The sequence below is a fragment of the Pelecanus crispus genome, chromosome 6, assembly GCF_030463565.1.
Source record: "Pelecanus crispus isolate bPelCri1 chromosome 6, bPelCri1.pri, whole genome shotgun sequence".
Lineage (NCBI taxonomy): Eukaryota > Metazoa > Chordata > Aves > Pelecaniformes > Pelecanidae > Pelecanus > Pelecanus crispus.
The window spans coordinates 16,678,186-16,696,331 of NC_134648.1; the positions used below are offsets into that span (position 1 = coordinate 16,678,186).

Sequence of the window (18,146 nt, forward strand, 5' to 3'; positions counted from 1 at the left end):
ATGAATGTACTAGTATGACAGTTTAAGACAGTGGCTATTAAGTCCTTTATGCTCAGGATCATTAATGTCTTCCAGTATTTTCCAGGAGATGTTTTCAAAAGCCATATAAGTGACTGGTCTTCATCTTTTTCTCCGTTTTCTAGCAGTGGAGGAAGGATGCAGCTGGAATCTCTCTCCTGAGCCGATCACAATCCAGGAACAACTCTCTTGTCTACACTTCCCATTCTCACTGTATAATGTAGTGCACAAGGTACACAAGCTTTTGTAGCGCAAACTCTGGGAAGGTGCATCAATGCCCTTTTCTGAAGTCACCCACTGGCAAACCCCATGTTTAAAAGTAGGCTACTGACACATCCAGCACAGTGTTTGTGATGTCCTATGCCACCCTCTCAATTCTAACTGAATACAAAATTTGTGGGGGTGTATTCCTTGAATTTGTGGGTTTGTTCTAAGAAGCAGCTTCTAAAAGCATCCAGGGAGCCAGTCATGTGCCTATCCAGAGCAGGCTGCCAGAAGATGCAACTAATTCAATGGTGATTCTGAATTTGTGAATGGAACATGTAGGTATGAATACACAAACCGAAGGGCACGTGCATGTATGCAAGCACAGAGAGGAATGCCTACTTAAATTTCAGAAAGCTCTCAGCATGAATTATACAAACACGGTACCCTAACTTTTACTGCCTTGTTGACAGAGGTTTTGTGGTTTTGTTTTTTTTTTAAATCTCAAAAGGGTTGTGTGGTTACACTGAAGCATATCTACATAACACATTAGTTTAATTAAGCACTGTAATGAATCATACCAGTCTGATACATTTTGGACTAGTATTAAGTATAATCCTTAAACATCACATTTGACAAATTGAAGTTAGCCAGGCATGTCAGCCTTTCTACTCAGAAACACAGACCTTTAGTACACTTTATCAGCTTTGAAAGCATAGAAAGATGCAGACATTTGCCATAGCAATTGCTCACTTCTTCCTTCACTAACACATATACGAGCAAGAAATGACACACTCAGAAAAACCAAACAACCAAAACTTCATTAATGCGAATTGCATAAGTATTGATACAGAAAAGATGTGTTTCTATACATAATTATTTTTGCCAATCTTGTAACAGTTCATCTATCTAAAATGCAGTCACTGAAAGTGCAATTCTATGCAGTACAAAGGATACTGGAAGTGGTTAAAAATAGGTTCTTTCTTTTATGTACTTCCACTGCATAAACCAAAAACCCCACAATTTATACATGAAGTTCAAAGAAACACTTGATTACACGAATTATATCTGTACAAGATGGAATTAACATTTTTAGTATTTATATGCTCTATTCTACATTTAAGCAGAATTTGGCAACTTAAAACACTCTTCCACAGTCTAGTTAGAGAACTTTCCATCTGCTTGCATTTAACTGTTGCTACTCATGAAGTATAAACACTCCAGAAAGCCCTTTTATCTTCAAAAATCATCATATCCCAAATGCAAAAAAAAAGGTTTACACATTGTTAAAATTGGTGAAAAGAAAAGAACAATTTTAATAACTGGAGTCATCATTGGTATAATGGTATTTACTATGGCATTGACTTACATATTTTATGAATTACAAGAGACAAAGAACACCTTAACAATAGCTATTTCTAAATATTAAAGAACAATTCTTACTGCCTGCTTCCCAAACATGGTAGCAAAAGGCTTTTTGCAGTACAGCAGCCTTGTATATAATTTTCTTACCTGAAGTCCAACATTGTCTGCCTGTCCTCCTTTAACTAACTGGGAGATGAAGAGGCCACAGTTAAATTCCACTCCACCTCTCACACTTATTCCAAGACCTTCAGGATGCGAACGATCCAACCTCACCTCTTTCAGCTTTCTGCAAAAATGGAAGATACTCGACGGTTTAGCTGCATAACACTTCATGGCAACAATGTTTCACATGAAAGTTACACATTATTTTTCTCTTACAATGTTTAGGCATGGTAAAGCAAGTTGAATGAAGTTTGGATGGATGTGTGTTAGCTAAAGCCATCAAGTATTTTTGATAAGAAAAGACGTCTGCAATCACTAAAGCTGTCTGCTTCTAGCGGATTACAGATATAACAATTTTTTTTATTATTAAATGCACAAAAAATGAGAAAAGATTGTTTCAACTGGAAAGCATTGCTTTTTACTCCCTTACCCTGCTTTTACTAGGTTAAACTCCTTGGAAAACAATTTCAGTAGCTCAAAACTGTACTTCTAGCAAAAACAGCAAAAGTAAAAAAATACACAGGTGACCAATATTTTACTCAGATTTTATCTGAAAAATACAAGCAGGAAATACTGACTGAGTTAAGTTAGCTGTGTTGTTCTGCATTCTCTTACCGTGATCTTTTGGGTGTAAGCTGATCATATTCTACCTGGTGTTTTAATGGGATAAGTGGGCGGATAGCATCAAATAGAGGCAATCTGCTTGGTTCATTAATCACAAGTTTTAGGTCCCCCACAAGCACTGGGAGATTCATAGATCTACAAAAACACAGTGAGAAAACAGACACAGGTAATCAACATACCAACACAAAGCATCATTTAATAACTTACTGTACATGTGGCTTCAAAATTCACATGTCCCTTCAACCTACTAAAAAAGTTATTTTTGTAGATATTGGTTTAACCAAAGGAAAATAGCCTCTGAGAAAGCAAGCCTTCTGTAAGCAAAGAGGAATAACAACTACCTCCTTCAAAATAACTGAAGTCACCTATATAATGCCTTTATCTTTTAAGGTCACACACATCACTTTTATAACAACTTCTTTAATTTCATTCTCAGAGTCCCCCCAAAATTTATGGAACCATTTGGAAATATCCAGATCAGACATGCCTGCCTACTAGAGTTTTGTTTCCTTACTAGTTAGCAATCCTTCTAAGTGAATCTAGGCTACAAGCTCCTTCCTCTCCTGAACTTAGGGGACTGACAAATTGTTTTGATCCACAGAAAAAAATCATGATACTCAGAAGCTAGAGCAAGGACTTGATTTAAGTTTTAAATTTTTTTTCAAATCAAAATTGAAGGGCCATCAACCAATAAACAAAATCCACACAAGTTAAACCGCTGTGAACATCTGTTTTATGTCTCCTTGATATTGTCAGCACTGAGATAGTAACAGGTCTAGAAAACGTACTTCATTGCCCAGCTGCAAGAGTGGAGTAACAGCTCCCTAAGACTCAGTGGAGCTATTCCTACCCAACATTCAGTTAAACTTAGTCTATATGATTTGCTGTTCCCTCTCTTATAATTTACATTTCCTTGCATACAATATTTCTGAGGCATATGCACTGAAAATACAGATCAGGAATCTGTATTACATGGGATTAGGAGTCAAATACTTTTGGAAATGCTATTCACAGTGAAGCAGACATTAAATGTTAACTCCAACAGCAATCGCACATTTTTGCCGTGGAATACTTCATAATGTATTAAAAAAACCAGTAAGACATCATCAACATGTGTTCACAGAGACACCGGAAATTTTGCTCAAGTCATTGCAATTTTGGAAATTGAAGAAAAGTTACTATATGCATTGTTAATTTTGTAACTGCAAGAAGATTTTAAATAATTAAGAGCTACTGAATCAACTGGCTTTCCAAACAACACGCTTTATGAGTGGAGAAGCAATTAGACAGACCGGAGTGAAACTGAATCAGATATGCAGCTGAATACACCCATAACTATAGCTCAGTGCAAACATCAGATGGAAACGTCTACATTTCACTCAGCTGATATGCTATTAATTAAGATATGAATGGAAACAATGTCTATCAGAGCCACTGGTCTATGATGAGTGGAAAATACATTCTCATCTTCTTTGAAAAACAATGGATCAGACGTTGGTCTCATTTGCAATGATACAGGTCCTAAGCAACAGTGGTTTAAATCAGTTCAGCAAAAGGATTGCTAATAGGCCTATCACCTTTCCATTTTTTCCCATGTCATAATAAGCCAGAGTTGTTAAACATGCCAAACAGATTCCCAGACTAAATTTTTTCAACTTTCAAATAAAACAGTTGCAAATTTTTATCTGAATAGTTAGCAAAAATCCTTGAAAAGTAAACTCAATGAAAACCTCTGTTGCAAATAAATATGCATTATTTGGAGATATTAATGAATTTGATTAATGCTCTCTTCCCATTTCCTAAGAACAGTTTTATCATCCAAGAGCTTCCCCTGCAAATCCACAAAATTCTTTTACAGAACTGCCAAGTCATAAAACCAAAGTAACTTTATGGGTGATTACAGACATGTTCCTTCCTTGTCTGCAGGCTACGCTGTAAAAGTATAAGACTTCATTAAACAGAATAAAACCTATTACTTCAACTACTTTTCTAGTAGCATATGGAAAGACCACTTAAAATCTTGAATATTCACTCACTACATTTAGAAACATTAGTAAAATTCTACACAAAGCTACATAAAGCTAGATCTTACTGGTGGTACATCCGCAGCACATCATAAAGGTAATCCTTCTCCGCTTCATTGTCAATTAGTAGATTAACCTGAAAACCCAAGGACATTATTGTAAATCTCTGACTAAATAGCCACAAATATTAAACACACAAGGCTTTCACAAATCCTTAAGCCATAGAGCAAAGATTTCAACAGGGAAAGACTTTCTTTTTTTTAAAAAAAAAAAAAAAAAAAAGAAAAACCACATTTTTGCAATAGAGTATTACCTCACAATAACAAGACTTTCTAAAATTAGTATTACAACAATCGGGCAAGGTGGTAAATACTGATATATTTTGTGTGCTAGACTTCCCCTCAGCAGTAATATTATCACAATAATATCACATTTGCCTTACCTGATAATCACTGTACTGTTGAATAAATGTTTTCAGAAACCTTTTGGGCCATTCATTAATATAGCACATGCTGTCACAGATAAAACCACCACACTGAGATGATTATAATCTATGTTCTGTCATCCAAACCAATGATTTCAAGATCTCACTTCTAATATTATGCAAACTGCTGCACTTCTGCTCCTCTTTGCTCCAGCTCTTAACTGACAGAACTTGCTAGTTACTCTTTCCTCCACCACTAATAGTACATTTACTTAGACCAGTATCATATTACTATGCCTGCTCTTGGATAATTACAGTAAAATAAAGCAAAAAAACCCAAGTATTCTCATATGAGGAGTTCAATTTATATTAAGCGACAGTGAGACCCCCACTGATCTTACTCGCAGCGAGAGGTCACATCACATTAGTTTTACATTTGGACAAGCTTAATGTTTAGGAAAACAATTTACATCTGACCTAAAGGCTAATATTACTGTGACATGAAGTCTGAGGACCAATTTGCATACTTAAAGAAAGGCCCTTTCTTTCCAGGTTTGCATTATATCCTAAACTAAATACATGCTTCATATTCCCTTTGTCCCTTTTCGCTTTCTAAAACCAGCAAGACTCCACATACAGGTGGTTTTCTATTACTTGTCTCCTCTGGAAAAAGACACTTTCAAAACATGAAAAGGCCAAAAAGCTACACACAGGGCAAGACTACCTGACAGTAATACTAGTGAGTAAAACAATTTCTTCACAGTGAATTTCAAAACACAGAAGAAAAAGTCTGCCTTAAAAGGAAATAAAATGCTTGCAATCAAAACTGACTGGTTCACCAATACTGTACAGGCAAGACGATACATGTAAAACTAAGTCCAACACCCATTTGTCCCTTCCCCATTAGGAACAATACAACACATAAATCAGCTTTGGTTCTGGCATACTGAACTCAATCCCTAGTGCTAGCTAAGGTACTGTATGAGCGGTGTCTCATTAAGAACAGTAAATCTTTAAGCACATCAACCCTATACAGCAAAGCCATCACAATCTCTTCTCCTGATTGGGAAAGAAACCAATAACAACATCACATTTTTCTTCGAATATGCTAGCTGATGGAGACATCTCCACTCCCTCCCAGAAACTGGAGGACCATATCTAAATTCTGCCATTTCTCACACAACATTGAGTCTTCCTGTTTGATTCCTACACTTCTAACCCTGTACCACCAACTTCCTCACCCTCTGACTAAAACAAGCATCCCAGTGCCTTCTCATATATTCAGAATGTTACAGCTAGGTTAATCTTCCTGGGCCATCTCTCTAAATAGGCCATTCTTCTCCTGTTGCTTTCTATTCCACCAATTATCACTCCACTGTAGCCACCTGCATCTCTTACCATTTTCCTAATTCTAAACTCCTTGGGACAGAGTCTTACTGTAGACGTACACTTTACCTAGGCTTATCAACAGCTTCTAAGAGCTGACTCTAATTTCATAAATCCTAAAAGATCATGCCCTTGCATGTTAAGAAAAAAAAAAAAATCAGTGGTGATGTGGTATAACAGAGAAGTATTTTACTATCTCTCTATTTCTCAGGAAAATAACTGTGGACATATGGGATAGATGATTTCACAGCTTTTAAACCGAGAATATTAAAAAAAACCATGTGGACAGAGTCCTGGGCAACCTGCTCTAGGTGGCTCTGCTTGAGCAGAGGGGTTGGAACAGAGGACTTCCAGAGGTTGCTTCCAACCTCAATCTTTCTGTGATTATTTAAGGGTATCTTCATAGTAGTTGTATAATTTACAATCCTAAAACATAAATGAAGAGTTGCTCATGCTCCATTTCTCACTATATATATAAAACACTGTTTTTCATAGAAATTAATAAGGAGTCATCACAAAAGCTATACCTACATACAAAAGAAAAATAAAATCTGGCAACAAGTCTATATAAGTTTATTCAGTAGAATAGAAGTTGTGGGGGAAAAAAAGCACTTTTTGATGTGAAGAAAGTGCAGATTATAATAATGTAGCACCAGCCCAATCTATCAGCTTTCGAAGAATAATACAAAGTTCTAATCAAGCTACACAGCCTTTGAAAAAAATATTGAGGGAAATGAAAGAACTGGCCGATATATTTGCGTATGTTATGTATTTTGCATTGCTGCTTGGTTGATAGGGAGAACTGATTAAAGTTACTAAGAAAAAAAATATGAAAGTGGTAAATCATTGAGGAAACTCATATCCTCTGGCTGAGCATTTTCACTACTTTGACACAGAAAAAGTAAGTGTCCAAGATGTTAAGATTGCCACAGAGGCCACTAGAAGCAGGACAATACAAAATAATTTAAAGACCTGTTCCAGTATCCTCTCAGATAAGGTTTTCACTCAGACGTGCAGCCTACTTATTTGCACCAACAAACGCTGACAGTAAGTCCTACGTTATCAGGGGTGGGACTAGAACAATTTATGAATTATAGCAGCAATGAAAGCAAAAAGGTTTAAAGTTCAAGACAGTAACCATCCGCCTAGGAGCCAGTCTTTATAGACATGTTGCGCAACCCACCATTCAGTTATACAGTAATAGGTAGCAAGGCAGAAACAACCTGCTGGATGGCTATAGTCATCATTATGGAGTATCCAGGTCCCTAATGTTTTTGAACTTGTTTGTCATATAGGTGTTTTTCTGCAGCCCCTCTACTTCATCCGAACAATTCTTTAGTTAATGGCTTTATTACCAGGTGATACTTCTATAAAACACAACATTACACTACTTCGAAGAAATTCCCTTCCCTAGCTGACAAAAAAACCAAACGAGAACAAAATACAAGAAAGACATTGAGGTGCTGGAGCATGTTCAGGGAAGGGCAACGAAGCTGGTGAAGGGTCTAGAGCACAGGCCTTATGAGGAGCAGCTGAGGGAACTGGGATTGTTTAGTCTGGAGAAGAGGAGGCTGAGGGGAGACCTTATCGCTCTCTACAACTACCTGAAAGGAGGTTGTAGTGAGGTGGGTGTTGGTCTCTTCTCCCAAGCAGTTAGTGATAGGACAAGAGGAAATGGGCTTAAGCTGCGCCAGGGGAGGTTTAGGTTGGAAATTAGGAAAAATTTCTTCACGGAAAGGGTGGTCAAGCATTGGAACAGGCTGCCCAGAGAGGTGGTGGGGTCACCATCCCTGGAGGTGTTCAAGAAACGGGTAGATGTGGCACTTTGGGACATGGTTTAGTCTAGTCTACCCTTGATTGGTTTAGAGTAGACATGGTAGTGTAGGTTAATGGTTGGACTGGATGATCTTAAAGGTCTTTTCCAACCTAAATGATTCTATGATTCTATAAAACAAACCCAAACCAACCACAACCTCCCCCCCAAAAAAACCCCACAAAAGAGTAGCAAAAACCTTCATCTGAGAGAGTCCTAAGTGGCTATGCAAAAACACCTCTTAAACGTGTAAACCATTTTCCTCCTCCTTTCTTTAAAGGGAGCTTTTTTGAGCTTACTTTGCTCATACGACTTTGAACTCTGCTGAGCACTTACTTAACCGGGTGGATGACAAAATGACGCGCCAGGCAGAGGGAGCCGTCCCATGGATCAAGTGCATTCGCCCATGACTGCACATGCATAGCTGCATTCGTGAATGTTAAGGTGGAACTGAAGTCTCCTGAGCACCGGCTGGCAGCGCGCACGACTGCGAACGTGAACCGCCTGGACCCGGACTTTAGCATCTGCGCTTTTGCCTTCCCTCAACTGGACCGGGTGCAACATTTTTTTTTCATGATATTAAAATAAAATGTATTGTATCAAGCCCTGAGAAAGCTCATGCATCGGGGAACGTTCTTCCTCTTCTCACCCTCCCTTTTTAAGGGTTTTAACAACCACCCCCTCACAGGAGGCCGCCGCAGGCTTTTCCGCGCCACTGGCAAGCCAAGTTCCCCGGGCTTCTCCCTTCCCGCCGCTCACTGACAGACGGGCGGCGTTCGGCGGCGGGCAGCGCCGGCAGCGCGCCCGGGGCCCTCCCGGCGCCAGGAGCAGGGCCCCAGCCCGGCGCTTCGCCTCCCTCCGGGCCGCGGGGAGCAGCTCTGCCCGCAGCCTGGGCGAAGCCCCCCCGGGTGTCCGCGGGCCCCGCGTCCCGGCTCCCTTACCTTGTGGCGGAACTCGCGGGCCACCCGGCGCTCCATGCTGCGCGGCTGCGGGCGCTGCGCGGCTGCGGAACCCGGCGCGGCTGCGGGCCCGGCGCGGGGCGGCTGCGCCGGCGAGGCCGCGCCCCGGGGCGGCGGGAGGAGCGCCCGTCGCCCTCGGCCGCCGCCTCCAGCACCCCCAGCCCTCGGCCGCCGCTCCCCTCTCTCGCTGCTTTAGCGGTACGAGCCGCCGGGCAGCGATACCCTCCCTGCCCACCCCAGGTGCTGGTTGTTCAAGGCCAAAGCAAAAGAGAAAGAAAAACAAAAAAGAAAAAGAAACACCACCCCCCACCCCCCTGCCCAGTGCGCTACCTGGCCTCCGCCGACCGCCTTTTCACTGGGCTGATTTTAACAACTAGTACTTCTACAGCACGGAGCTCACACCCAAACTTCTCTTTTGTATTTGTAGGCATGTATGCTACCAGCCCTACTATTTAAGAAAAGCACAAAGATGTGAAATTTAAAGCATGCTAACTCCTGGAGGGGAGAAAAAGAGAAAAATTTGCTTCAATAAATTGCGCTACTGCAAATAATCTCGATTTTTTAGTTTTAGGTAAGCAGGGTGAATCTGATGTATCACTAAGTCCGATTTCCACCAGCCTTTCCCACTAACAGAGTATAGTTGCTTACAAATGTAGCCTCTGACATGCCTACCGTGAGTAACTGCATAAGGTCAAGCTCAGAGTACCTGAAAAGGAGCCTATTTCACACTAATCTCTTTTAGGTAATTTTGTCTCGGGCTGGTTCTTCTCCCACTTTCCCCAATGCAGTACACAATCATAAAGACTTCTGCAATCAAGGCTGGAAGCAAGCGGAGGAGCCCAGCTAACCTATGTCCCTCAGTCTCCCTGAAGAATCAGCTTTACCCACATAACTCCAGAGAGAATGGGGTTTACGTAAGCACAGGTAGCTTCCCTGCTCCTCCTTCCAACAGAGTGGAAACTTGTATGAATACGTATAAAGGCATGACAAAAAAATTCCATACTGCCAAATACAAACTGGAATCTGTTTTATTATTCCTGCGTGATAACCTTCCTAAGCTATACCAGCTCCTTTACAAATTGCTCTTACCCCTTTCAGAAGATGGTTTTGCTGTATTGGAACATTTCAATGACATGTATGTTACCCATTTCTTGTATCAGGTGTCAGGAATAAGAGAGGAATGCATTTTAAGCCTGTGTACAAACAAATGCAAAAACTGTTTTCAGAAAACAATTTTCTCTTAGAAGTGCAACTACTAGTACACAAATCATTTGTCTTCTACCTAAGTTCCAGTACCACACAATATTGAAAAGCTATTCTATCCAAGCACTAGACACACAGCTATAGAATTTCTTCCCCGTATACGCAAAACAAAATTGTCTTATATTTGAAAGGGAAGGAGATACATGAAATTTAAAGGACACATAAAAACCCATGTATGTTTCCTTTAAATTTACTATAGACTATAACAGTCATTGATATCTACCAATCACTTCTAGAAGACTTTAAAGGAATAGATCTTTTACAGGCTGACAGTTATGTCCATTTGAGAGAAAGCGACTTTTTTTATCATATAGATAAATTTTCCAGGAGTCAGAAACACCTCCATGTAGTAAAATATTGTGGATTTAACTTCATTTGGTGATGTGAAAACTGCCCTGAATCATCAGGTAAAGGACACACCACAGAAAGGACAACAAACTTGGCGGGCTGTTAGTCTGCTCTGTTACATGAATTCCTGTGCTCTGCTGTACATATATACACAGCAACAAACGCACAAAGCTACCCCATGCTCCAAAACTGGAAGTCTGATAATCAGAAAATTTATGAGATGGTTCTGAAGTTTCTATTACTTCAAATACATCATATTAAAAGATGGTACAACTATGACTGTTTATTAGTTTTGGATAATGAAATCTTTCATAGCAAGAAATCAATTTGCATCCAAATTAGCTTTAAACTAGTTTCAGTTATTGTTTGCTACTCGTGGGATTAAGGGAAAATTAATAAAGTGGGCAGCCCATTTAGTAGGCAAGAAATACATTAAAATGTGTGTTGTGTAAACTGATTCCTGCTGCTTTTGATCTACTTTCTCTACTTCCATTAATGTAATCTGGATCAGAGAAAGTGCACCAAAGCCAAGTGCATGGTGCATTCAGAGCAGATGGGCTCTGCTACAGGCTGAGGCTAGCACATAATTCTAAAAAGCTGTTTGGGGTTATTGGGGAAAAGGCTGTGCTGAAGTTCAAGAACATCTTTTCTGCCTCACTTTGTTTTCTCTCATGCACATTCTCCCTCTAACGTTTACAGGAGAGAACAGAATTCTCAGTGAAAACATCACTAGTTTTCCATCATTTCATTAGAAATGAAACACTTGTTGCAGCAAGAAACACAATCCACTGGGACAAATTACAAAGGCAGAAAAGAGATCTTTTTAATGACTTACTGTTAACAGACTTCCCAAAGCATTCAGAAAAGGCCCCTTTTCATCTGAGACAGTTTCTCACCTGGTATGGGCAGCTTCTAAAGCTTCTGTTATAAGATATGCAAACCTGAAGAATGACGGGGAGAGGCAGCAGCAGATGGGAAAGGGAAAAGAACAGAAAAAAGGTAACAGCAATAGGAAGAGGGAAGAGAAATAATGGAAGGAAGGTAAAGCAGGCAGCAAATTTAATCACAAAGGAAAAAAAAAGAATAAACCTGGAAAAGGGTCCACAGAGACCTCGAAACTCAAGAGTGTGAATTTATAGTAAAAAAAGTTATCAGAAGCTATGGGAATAGTCCATACACATCAGCTGCATGCTGCGTTCAGTTCGGGTCTTTCATTTCATTACTCAATTTCTGACACCTGTTTTCAGTGGGTCTGGGCCAATGCTCCGTGTTAAGCATGGACAAGGTTTGCTGCCTCTCAGCGCAGGCAGGCAGCTCCCCGCAAGCTGGCAGCTTTCAGTCGTGGCGACATTCCCAGGAGCGAAGGCAAAGCCTCGGGTTTGCTCGCCTTAGCGGCGGGGCGCAGCCTTACACCGCACCCCACTGCGAGGGTGTCAGCCCCTGCTGAAAATCCGACACGCTCATCGTTTCCTAAATCCCAAAAGGGCGGAAAAGTGGAAATAAACGTGAGGAGGTCACCGCCCGGCACAGGGAATCGGGGAGAAGCGTTAGCGGGGCCGGAGCCCCTCGGCTGCGGGGGCAGCAGCCGGCCCGGGGCCCGGAGCTCTGCTGCGGGGCGAGGGGCGGTGTCCGGGGTGGGTGCTCGGGGAAGGGCCGGCGGGGAAGGGCCGGCGGCGGAGGGCGGGCGGGCAGGCGGCTGATAAACCCCAGGGCCGCTCCCCCCGGCAGGGCGGGATGAGCGTGGGGCGCAGGTAGCGGCTGGCACTGAGGGCCGCAGCTCCGCGGGAAGCCGCTGACCGCCCGCCCGCCCGCATGGAGGCCCGGCTCCTCCTCGGCGCGCTGCTGTGCGCCTGGCTGCCGCCGGGTGAGCCTCCCGCCGGGCAGGCCGCGGGGACGGGACGGGCTCGGGGGGAGGAGAGGCCAGTCCCGGCCGTCGCTAACCTGCGCCTTTGCCTTCCAGCCATGTCTCCGCGGGGCGGCCGGGCGCAGCTCCCCGTTGGCGGGGACCTACCGCTCCTCAGGTAAGAGCCGGGGCGCAGCGGGGCTCCTTCCTCCGCGCTGCGCGGCCGGGCGGGCGGCAGCCCTGAGGCGGGCCGGGCGGGGTGGGCTGCCCGGGCCGAGCAAACCCTGCCTTGTTCTCCTGCCCTCAGCCGAGGCAGCGCCGCGGGACCTCGGAGAGGGGGCGGCCTCGCCGCGGCGACGCAGGTAGGGAGAGCGGGCCGGGCGCTGTGAGGGCCGGCGGGCGGGCACGGCGGGGCCAGGCGCTGGGGAGGGGGGCCGGCGGGACGCGGGACCCTTCCCTAAGGAGCCCCCCGTGAGGAGAGCAGCCCCTTCCCGCCGTCGGTGGCCTCGAACCGCGGTGCGACCCGGGCTGAAGAGGCCGGGCGGTGCCGTCGGTCGTGACCCGAAATGGCGCCCGGCTTTCCCGCGCTGCGCCGCCGCCCGGCGAGGCCCAGCTGAGGTGTGGCTGGCGGCGCCGCTCTGAGGGACGGGAGTTCCCGTTGTCATCGGGATATTGTGTTTCTCGTATTTTACCTGAATATATCTGTATGTTACCATGATACCGTCAGTATTTCTGATGGCTGTTCAGCCCTTTGTGGTTCTTTGAGACTTGTCCTTCAAATAGCGTTGATTGTTTGTTTTATCCCAGCCATAAGGAGTGTCAGTCGTGAACGGAAGGCAACTCGGGGTTTAAGGTGTTTAAGTAGTGAGGGAAGACGGTAGCTAGAGCTTCAGCTTGTTCAGAAATAGTTACATGTCGTATGAAGCATCCTTGTGCCAAGGAGAGCTGAGGTCCGGTCTGGCTCATCCAGCCGTAATTGCTTTGTGGGAGAGTCTTTTCGCTTCTCAGTAAAAGTGAGCTGGCAGTATCAGACCGCTACAACTCGGTACTGGTTTTTGGATGTGGTTTGTCGTGGCAACCCGATTATATCGCTCGAGGTGTGTTGCTGAAATGTAATTAGGGTGTGTGGCTCTTGCTCCCTTGTTTGAGGGTGGGAAGAGGAAAGTGTGCTTTGTAGCCCTTGCTCATGGCTCTGCAGAGGAGTCACCTTTCCTTCTGTTTTCTCCCTACTTTTTCTGGGAAAAGCTAGTGGAGGGAAAAACGTGCCACATGACTGCAAATGGGTAACAAAATCAACCACTGATAAGAGCAAATGCTTGCGGATTGAGGTCCCCCCCCCCCAAAGAATTCAAGATACAGCAATAGGCTCTTTGTTTCCTTCTGTGCTAGCCTACTGAGCAGAAAACTTCAGTAAGAAATACGGTTAGGAGAAAGAAAAAAAAAATTCAATATTAGTTTTAAAAAGGTAAGAACCTGAAGAGTAGTTGTTCTAGCCATTTGAACTGTCTAAAACTAACAATAATGCATTTTTTACATGTTCTTGCTTTTAATAAGCTTCCTCAAGAGGAGGAGGTAGGGCAATGCTAAGTGATGGTGATTAAGCCCTCTGCAGAACTTTATGTCCATGAAGGCTTGGTTAATGATGTAGTTTCCGAGATCAGTTTTCAGTCAAATGTTGAAGTAGGTATTTAGAACACAGAAAACACCTGCTATTTTAAAAATACTTTACAGAATCGTGCACAGGACAGAAATTTGAATGATAAAATTCTAGGGCATGAAAATCAAATGCAATAAATCTAACCAAGTCCTTAGGTGAAATTATGTAGACATAGCTGGTGGTGTTTATAATGTTATTTTGGAAATATTTTGCTCAGTTATTTGTATCACTGTAGACATCATGCATTGTAGCTAATGCTGTTAATAAACAGACACTGTGTTTGTCACTTGGTTTTCCTTAATGAAAACTGTATTCTATGATTAATGTGTCACTGAAATATAAATGTTTTAGAGGCTATAGCTGCTGCTCTTCATGAGGTGAAGTGAAGATATAATCTAAAGTGGCTGTAACATTTGTGTTAGTGTATTAAGTAAACTAGGTAAATGTAATTAGGTGCTTTGTTAATGAGGAAAAACTATCATAAGTCATTGGCTTTGGAGGATGGAAGAGCTCGTATTAAGTTGAGAAAAATGTTACTCAGCCTAGATAGAGACAGTTTTAGAACAAAGACAGGAAGTTATAGAGAAGTTGAGCAATGTGGTTTTAATAAAGGCATGCTAGTTAGGAGGTATACTTCTACCTGTCATCAGCATGGCAATATAATCGCATTGTAACAAAATATTGACAGAGTTTTGTAACTTGGCTAAGCAGCTCTGCTCTTCTGTTTTATCAAGTAGATGATATAGGCTGAATTGGCTTTTGTGATTTGATGTATTGCTGGCTGCTTTTTTTTTTTACGGAAATGTAAGTATTTAGGTTTTGAAGAACTCTTTAAGGCACCTTTATGGGTCAATGCTGATCCTGCTTTCCCTTCTGCATGATAGTTTATTTTACAGGACTGGTTGCTTCGTGCGCACTGAAACCACAAGTTAATATTATTTCCTTAAAGCATATTTTCTGCAAGAGCTGGTATGGAAATTATTTGCTGAGTAACGCATAAATTGTCTTGGATATTGTTTCCTCTCAAAGAAAGATTGTGGAGAATATTAAGCAAGTTACACATGCTCAGGTGCTGTCCTATTTCTTTCTGTCATTAAAATGCTTCTTTTAAGATGGGTTGTCTTTGTTCACCAGTTTCCTTGGACCTGGCCATTCAAAGCTGCATCTTAAAGAGCAATTTGCAAAATACTATCTACGGTACCTCTTTGTATAAATAACTGAGTTTGTACCTAGTCCCATTTCTCTGTAAATAGGGTAGACAATGTAATGAATTTGTAAGTGAAGTGCTAAAACTTTGCACTTGCAAGAAGATGGGAAGGAACTTGTATGTTCTCACATCATACCTAAACTATGCACCATCCTTGGGCAAAAGGGTATGAAAGAATGTTGTCCCTCCAATTTACCTAGAAGGTGTCAGATGACTAATTATCATGATTGATTTTTAAGCTGTTAACAACTAACCTGTGGGTTCTCCCTGCCCCACCCTCCCTAATTAAAAAAAAAAAAGTTGAGTTCTGGTCATGGTACTCTGGTGAGACTCATTCTGGTTTAGAAGTGATATAGGTGCCACTGTGTAAATAATTTGGGTTCAGAAAGAGGGTAGAGGGATTGTGACTAGCACCACTGCTAGATGGAAGAATGAAGTGGAAGTTGGATTAACAGATGAATATGGCAATAAACAGGAGGGGAGTCAATGCTATCATGACATACCAATTTATAAAAATTATTACGAAGTATAATAGACTAGAAACACAGGGATTCCAAAGGGCAATTTATTGGAGAAAAAGAAAGCTTGATTTACCACAATATTGGGAATTAATACAAGAAAACTCAAGATGATCTTGCTGCTGACTGTTGAAGGCAGAAGTGCTTAGGAGAAAGGAAACACGAGAGGATAAAAGCTTTAGTCTGTTATATATTTTTGAATGTTAGAACACCAGGAAAAGATTAAGGAGAAGACGGTGAGAAATGTTTTGAAAACTAATGTGGGTGTTGATGAATTTTTTTTTAAAACAAACAAAAAACCACCACAAAAAACCCTGTTGGTTTTGCTGGGTTTGGATCAGGTTCTTGGAAAATAGTGTGAAGTTAGGACCTTACAAGACACTTTGTTAATTATTACAATGTTGTTTAGTGATTTATGCATGCATATACTTTAAAATGATTTTAAATAACTGTAACTGAGTGATAAGAATTTCCAAAACAGCAGAACGTTTAGACCAAGGATTATGTTAAATACACATGATGGTATAGAGGCTGTAGTTGAGACTAAAAGGAGTATGGAGAAGGGCACAGAGGACAGTGTTTGGATATGCAGTTTTAGGTGTGTTGGCTTAACTGGCTTAAAATCTGCCTGCTGTCTCTAGGCATAATGTACTTTGATGCTCTTCTACTGGAGTCTTGAGTAGAGTGACTATACTTTTTATTTTACAATGGTGTTTTTTCATAACTCTTTAGTAAGCCAATATGAAGCAGTGAGCTTATAAAAATGGTAAACTTATTGATAGACTGTGCAGAGATTTTCAAGGTTTTTTGGTTATAGCTCCTGATTTCTTTGTTCTTTCTGAAAGGTGCCTGGAATGGCAGTTTCCAATGCTTCATCTACTAAAATATCCTTGTCTTGGAACAGGAGACTTCACAGTATGAAATGTGGACAATCTAGTAAGTTATTTATGTTTTTACATGAAATATCTTAAATAGTCCATTATATTGTTCATGACTTAATTATTTTTATGAAGGAAAAACCCTAAAATAGCTAATACAGGCCTTCAGGGTAGGGAGCTCTACCTTGATTGGTCTCAAAGGACTGCAGGAGTATGACAATTTATCACGGGATTTGACCTGGCTTTAAGTTTACATCTGGTTCTGGTTTGATCATTTGGAAGACTGTCTTGGAACTGCAGTTTTTCTAACAAAGAGCTTTCAGCAGGGCAATCTGCTCTTGTAGTGACATACCTAAAGATGTGGATTGCTGCTTAGGTGCCATTAAATTACCTGTCCTGTATCTCTTCTGTGCTTGGAGGTTTTTTGTTTGTTACTCTTTTGCTGAGGTAATTCATGGATGTTTTTTGTGTGTGTGTAATCTATTGGTTAGAGGGATGAGGTACTCTTAGCCACCAGCTTGTAGTGGTGGGCATTTGCTTGAGGGATTTGTATCGTGGCTTTTTTGATTCATCTTATTTTCAGCGGTGGACAGGCTTAAATCTCTTTGCTCAAGGGTAAAGATCCTCTGTGTTAGCTCTTCTGTAGAGCCTGTGCATGCTCGTCTTGTACAAAGGAGAAACATGAGGCAAACTAATTCAGAGTAACTTTAGTTAGTGATACAAAACCTCTAGTTTCTCTTCAGTCAGCCTGACTGGTTGCATTGGGTGTGGGACCTACCTAACAGTGAATAGTCTGGGTTTGCATCTGCGTCTTTATATCACAAAATGCAAGACTGATGTGTGGACTGAACTCCTATTGACTGTGATTAGGGTTTTTTGTCATCATCATCAAAAGCTTTTAAGTTCTTTAATACGTACTGTTTTCAGAAGCTTTTGAGAAGTGCGTAGCTGAATGTGGAGGAATAATAGAAGGGTTTAGAGAAGCATAATATTAGTCAAATAAAAACTGTTACCTATGAACCTCTCCAGTATATGCAAAATATTGTGTGTGTGTGTATATATATAGTGTATGATAAAATTGCTCTACAAATATAGCAGTCTATACCTGTAAAACTCCCTCTGCTTTTGAGGGCTTGCGCTACCTTATTGATCAAGAAATAGTTATTTTCTTAGCTCTATCGTTTTTTTAAACTGAATAAAGCAACTTCCAAAGAGAAGATGTGCAAATCACACTGGGAAATTTGTTGCTATAATGATTGTTTGGTTCCCTAGGCCTACATTTTGCCAAGTGAAAATTCCTTTAATGGGACTAGTGGATTTCATGTTCTGCTTCACAGCAACAAGCTAGAGAAAAAGACTTCTAAGATGCATTGTGCTGTTTTAACAGAACTCTTGAAAAGGGTTTATGTGCAAGTTTATTGCTTCTTAAATAGGCCTAATATTTAAGAAAGGG

The 18,146-nt window shown here is 41.6% G+C and overlaps 2 protein-coding genes across 2 annotated transcripts in view; one reads left to right on the plus strand and one right to left on the minus strand.

Moving 5' to 3' along the window:
• The window catches only part of USH1C (USH1 protein network component harmonin), a 52,600-nt gene extending 43,603 nt beyond the window's left edge, over positions 1 to 8,997 (minus strand). The window contains exons 1-4 of the mRNA XM_075712427.1: positions 8,962 to 8,997; positions 4,466 to 4,533; positions 2,365 to 2,508; positions 1,735 to 1,873 (exon numbers count right to left, since the gene is read on the minus strand). Coding sequence (XP_075568542.1) covers positions 1,735 to 1,873; positions 2,365 to 2,508; positions 4,466 to 4,533; positions 8,962 to 8,997 — 387 coding nt within the window. The remainder of the gene's footprint in view (positions 1 to 1,734; positions 1,874 to 2,364; positions 2,509 to 4,465; positions 4,534 to 8,961) is intronic.
• Positions 8,998 to 12,402: 3,405 nt separating this feature from the next.
• The window catches only part of OTOG (otogelin), a 113,974-nt gene continuing 108,230 nt past the window's right edge, over positions 12,403 to 18,146 (plus strand). Inside the window, exons 1-4 of the mRNA XM_075712101.1 lie at positions 12,403 to 12,454; positions 12,551 to 12,611; positions 12,741 to 12,795; positions 16,661 to 16,751. Of these exons, the coding sequence (XP_075568216.1) occupies positions 12,403 to 12,454; positions 12,551 to 12,611; positions 12,741 to 12,795; positions 16,661 to 16,751 (259 nt within the window). The remainder of the gene's footprint in view (positions 12,455 to 12,550; positions 12,612 to 12,740; positions 12,796 to 16,660; positions 16,752 to 18,146) is intronic.